Source organism: Macadamia integrifolia, chromosome 13, assembly GCF_013358625.1.
Source record: "Macadamia integrifolia cultivar HAES 741 chromosome 13, SCU_Mint_v3, whole genome shotgun sequence".
Taxonomy (NCBI): Eukaryota; Viridiplantae; Streptophyta; class Magnoliopsida; order Proteales; family Proteaceae; genus Macadamia; species Macadamia integrifolia.
Genome location: NC_056569.1, coordinates 13,578,349 through 13,583,840, shown reverse-complemented (window position 1 = coordinate 13,583,840; position 5,492 = coordinate 13,578,349). Strand labels below are relative to the sequence as shown.

Below are 5,492 nucleotides of genomic sequence, written 5' to 3'. Positions count from 1 at the left end.
TCCTACCCCTTCATCTTAAATTCTGTCCCTATCCTAATTTTATGTTAATTCCCAGTATACTCTATAAATATTAATTCCTTTTGTGTCCCATCCCCTAGTTATCTACTTAGCATCCCTCTAATATTCTGTTTTACAATTCTGCCACTTAGGAGAAGTGGTGAGGAAAGACATGCATAGCATAGGCTTCGTACCAAGTATGGCATCAAATAGAGCTGATTGGAGGGCAAGGATCCGTGTAGCTGATCCCATTTAGTTGGGATAAGGCTAAGTTGAAATAATTACAGAATTGCCATTCTTTGATTGCATCAATTCCATTGAGTCAAGTTGAGATGAGAAACAGACTTGGTGAGTGCTAAAACAGTGGTTTGTCTAGTTCAGTTTGGTTCTTTTTATTTGAAGATAGGAATTGAATTCGTTTGAGTTATACTGGTTTAGGTTTTTTCACTGGAAAGAGCTTAAGGAACCTGAACGGAAATTAAGGGTGGTTGTTTTAGTCTCATATGAGACCCTTATTGTGATTTTCTGTTACACTTGTGTTGATGGGAAAAGTTCTGGAAAAATTCTGAGCACATGTGAATGAAGTCTTATCCATGGGGCTTGATGTTTAGATCACAAGAAGACCACACATATGCCTTAAACACTTGAGCCAGGTAAAAAAATTGGATTTTACAATAGGTTTTGCAGGTACATTATAAAATGTCTTACCTGTGGGATGAGCTCAAGTTCAGCGGTAGGGCAATTAGGGTATAGGACGGGTACATACAACTAAATATCACAGAGTCAGAGAAACTGCAACAGATTGCTGAAAATGTATTAGGCACTTTAGAACTGTAGGCACTGATTTCACGCTCCAATATTCTAACCCTTTTTTGTTCTCAGAAGAGGGGCAATTGGAAAGTGTGAACCACTCTCAATCTAGTAGTGTATGAACCATCTGTGTAGATCTTGCAAACAATGAGCTCCACTTGGATGGTTCACCAATTGGACAGTCCTGCTTTGTGGGATAATGAATTTGGTGGATTCGTGGTACTAATTGAATGGTTGAATCGATCTCCTAAGTATCATTTTCGAATCATGGTCCACCCAAGAGGTGACCAGAAATTATGAGCTTTGGATGCATTATAGCTAATGATGTTGTTTATTAAGGGTATATTTGGTTATGCTTCTCAGCTTTTGCTTCTGGGGTTCCAGAAGCTCAGCTTCCAAAGAGGCAATAGGGTATCCAACCATTTAGTTTGAAAAATTTACCACCCAAATACCGATAAGCTTGGAAGACCATCTCATCTGGGCTTCTAGCACTGAGTGATTGATTTTTCTAAACAATGTCCTGTGGTTGGATCCACCTTTTCCGTCTGGAAGCCATAGTTATCAAGGTGAAAAGGCAACCAAGGCAATGGGGGATGGTAAAAATCAAGGCGTCACCTTGGTAACTATGCTGGGAGCCTGCCCAGAAGCTTTCCACGGCATGCACTAAGTGCATGTTTGGCATAGCGTATTGAGCTTCTGTTTCTGTGACCCAGAAGGTGGGCTTTTGGATTGCAAAAGGGTGGGACCAATCAGATTCTGTGCATTTTTCCGCCTCCCACCCCATAAGCTCGTAAGCCCCAGTATCATGGCTTCTGGCACTGCGGTTGGTGATTATTCCAACATGGCCTCTCCTATTGGCTCCTTCCTTTTGATCAGAAGCAGAAAAACTCAATAGTCCATCCCGAATATTCCTTAAATGGTGCATTTTTTTAAGTTAATCCTGTATCACAGTGTGCCCTTTGAATTGTGTGCAATACATTGAATTTATTATGCTGATTTTTAGAGGAAGGATAGAAAGCAATGATTGACATTCCTAATTTCTAGGAAGTGGAATCCATAACCTACAGACTATTCTTGTATAATAAATGTCTTATTGCTTTTTTCTCTTGTGCTGCAGATCCAGATGATCCATTGAAGACTACCGATCAGCACCGGCGTCTTGGACTAATAGTATGTTCTCTCACAGTATTCCTAATTTACGTCAATTTTCTTTCAGCAATCTAACTTGCTTTGCTTGGAACACATTAATTGCAAATTGTGATGAACTGAAGGCAAGATTAGGGTAGTGCAAGTATGATATGCAAATCTAAATGGTCCTGTGTCACTGACAAGCTCATGGGTGCATAGACTTTGTTCTGAAACTTTCTGAGTTACTCTTCAATTATAAATTATTTATTTTTGACAATTTTTTGCCAACTAAAAAGGTGCCATGATAAAATGAATCAGTAGTGATGTACTTAACTATTTCTGTTACTTTATTAATAATTAATATAATATGTTGGATTTTTTATCATTTTTCTGAGCTCTCTGTGCAACTCAATCAGTTCTACTGAAAATGGAAAAATCCAATTATTTCTTCCCCTTTTAGCTCCACTAATAATCCAATCACTCAGTTTTGTTCATCTATGTAATTTTCACCCAAAAAAGCTAAAATAGGTAGTATCTGCCAAGATAGGAAAAGAAAGCTGAAGAAATAAAAGAGGGATAGAAAAGGAAAAAAAGAAGAGGGAAGGGGGGGGGTGTGGTGTAGAGGAGAGTAGATTGGAGAAGATTTCAGGAATATATAAATCAGAGAATAAAGAAGGAATTTGAAGAAGATTGTAGAAGATTAGGTTTAAGATTCTTTCTCCCAGTTGGACTGGAAGTTGAAATTTCATTAAAATTCAGGGTGTGAAGCTTCAGTTACTAACCAGATCAAAACCTACCTAGTCAACATCCTGGAACTGAAAACTTGGAGGCAGATGCATAACCTACAGCATGGAATTTGCATGGTATGAATGTAAGTGAAATGATTCAATGGTATAGTTGACAAGTGAAAATTATAGAAATCTCTCTGGCCACACACAACTGGTTTTATCTATTTTATTTTATTTTTGGGAAAAAAGAAAGTTGCCTGGTCATGTGCCCCCCCGCACCCAGACACGGGTGCACAAAATTACTGCTCCTCCTGCTGTGAAATAAAAAATCCCATTCATGGTGATGCCTCCACACACACTCTCATCTGCCTCGCACTGGTGTAGGGCCACGCAGTGAGGTGGTGTTTTCTTGCCCTTTATATTTTTTCTTTTCTCCATGGTTTGAGGAATTGGATCGGAATCGGCCTTGTCCAATCCCGATTCTTGGCCGATACCGTATTGGTGGATCGGTATGGATGAAGGGTAAAATAGTAAAAAAATAATGTTTTTAATTGAAAGAATGGGTATTTCTGTCGAATCCAGATCAGTATCAGATCGGTATTGGCCTTGACCAATCCTGTTCCCGATACCGAGTTCTCTAACCATGATTTTCCCTGAAATATGGAAAGAAAACTGTGCTGCACTAGTTATCGTCAGTGTTGATCATTTTATTAATCTATATTGCAGGTTTGTAGGGGGACTGCAGTGATGCTCGTATCCCCAACTGATGGCACAGATGAGATTGCCAACCCTTTTATCCAGCCAGATGGAGCTTAGGTTAATCTTTATTCATCCTCAAATTAACATCTGTGATATATAAATCATGTTTGTTCATGAGTTGGGGACATGGGAAGGGGAGAGGGGGATAATACTAAATTTTAATGCTGTGAAAACTAATTAAATCTGAAATGAAATGATATTGGCATTCAGCATTTTATTTTATTTTTTTTATTTTATTTTACGAAATGTGGGCATTAAGTGTTGAAATCTTTGTATCTGTGTTCAATGATTGTCTTGCTCAATTGCTGCTGATTTGTATCTGCTGAATTGCTGTTCTGGTGGTCAAAAGGTCTGTGGGAACCTTTGACTAACTGAATAAGTGGTCTATGACTGGTCAGAACTCAAAAGAGTCCTAACAGGTAGAATCTAGTCAATGGTACTCATCTTTTGACTATAATTAGGGTAAAGTCTACCCTTTTCTGTAAGAATCCATTGCTTTCTGCCAGCATTAAGTAACTTTGAAGGCTAGAACTCATCCAAATTCACTCACTTCCATAACCCTGCAAAAACAGGACTTGCACTAGGTTACTGCCCTCATTATTACTCCATTTTGACAAATCTATTAGCAATGGAGATTTATGACTTGAGACATTGTAGTGCTGACCCCCAAGGCCCTACAGCCTCTGCAGATGATTTTAAGTGATGAGGGCAGTGGTAGTCAAACAATTGGACAGACTTTGCTCAGAAAGTTATTTGTCTTTGATGCATGGAATGGGGTATACTTCTCCAGTGTTCATGGTTGTGGCATTAATATCAGAAGTTCTTCCCATTCAGGGACATTGCTCAACTGTTCCAGTTTCTGATTTCATTGAGGTGGGGCCTCACTGTGATGGACATGAACTAGTTTCTACCCATGACTTCAATTATCTCTTGACAGTGTAGGACTAGCTGGAAGGAAACCCACATGGGTACTTTCATTCTGCTTCTCCAACCCTAACAGGGTCAGTATACATGGAAGGAAACCCACATGGGCACTTTCATTCTGCTTTTCTAACCCTAACAGGATCAGGATACATGGAAGTAAACCCACATGGGCACTTCCATTCATTTCAAATATAATGATGCTTCCCTGCTGCGGGATCTGGATCATCTCTCCATTGTTTGGCAGACCTGGAAGACGTGCCAATCGGGTCGTTTTTAATCATTTGGTACCTAGCCTATCTGGTACTATTGCTGCCGTCGATTCACTGCTCAACGATGTCGCATTGCATTTGAGAGTTCTCCCAGGAATTTGGGTACACGGGTTCCTCATTTTGTACCGCCAGCCTGTGATTCATCCCTACTGTGCCTCTTATCTTACTGATGGGGGGCTATCTCGGACCCGGGGAAGTCCTTAAAACTTTATTGAAATAATTATAATAATAAAGAAGAGTAGAAAGGGAGGGCATAACCCGTCTTACCCCAGCCTAGAGAAATAAAATCACACTCTCACGATGCAAAAGAAACTCATCAAGAACTAAGAATTTACATTCGAAAAGCTGATAAGTCAACTTTGTCTTCTTGAATGATATGAATAAGACCACTCGGATGGCAAAGGAATTATTATTAGGGACTATTCGGGCCCTTCTGGTGCAGCTAAATGTAAGTTCTGCAGTGGATTTTCTGCTTCAGCGCTGAAAAGGGAGGGCATAACCCGTCTTACCCCAACCTAGAGAAATAGAATCACACTCTCACCATGCAAAAGAAACTCATCAAGAACTAAGAATTTACATTCGAAAAACTGATAAGTCAACTTTGTCTTCTTGAATGATATGAATAAGACCACTCGGATGGCAAAGGAATTATTATTAGGGACTATTCGGGCTCTTCTGGTGCAGCTAAATGTAAGTTCTGCAGTGGATTTTCTGCTTCAGCGCTGAAGGCTGAGGCTGTTAGGGATGCCCTTTTCCTCTCATACCAGCTGTTTCCGACGCGACCTCGTTCATTTCGACTGCCTTGCAGTGATTCTTGCGGTCAATGGGTCTTCTGGTGGTCTTAATTGGGCTACTACGTAGTATTATAGTTGATGAT

General features: G+C 39.9%; 1 protein-coding gene across 3 annotated transcripts in view; it reads left to right on the top strand.

Moving 5' to 3' along the window:
- Positions 1-3,644, top strand: part of LOC122059693 (sm-like protein LSM7) — a 15,301-nt gene extending 11,657 nt beyond the window's left edge. For all 3 annotated transcript variants that reach the window (XM_042622661.1, XM_042622662.1, XM_042622663.1), the window contains exons 5-6: positions 1,925-1,977; positions 3,390-3,644. In XM_042622661.1, the coding sequence (XP_042478595.1) occupies positions 1,925-1,977; positions 3,390-3,479 (143 nt within the window). In that variant the 3' untranslated portion in view covers positions 3,480-3,644. The remainder of the gene's footprint in view (positions 1-1,924; positions 1,978-3,389) is intronic.
- Positions 3,645-5,492: the final 1,848 nt, after the last annotated feature.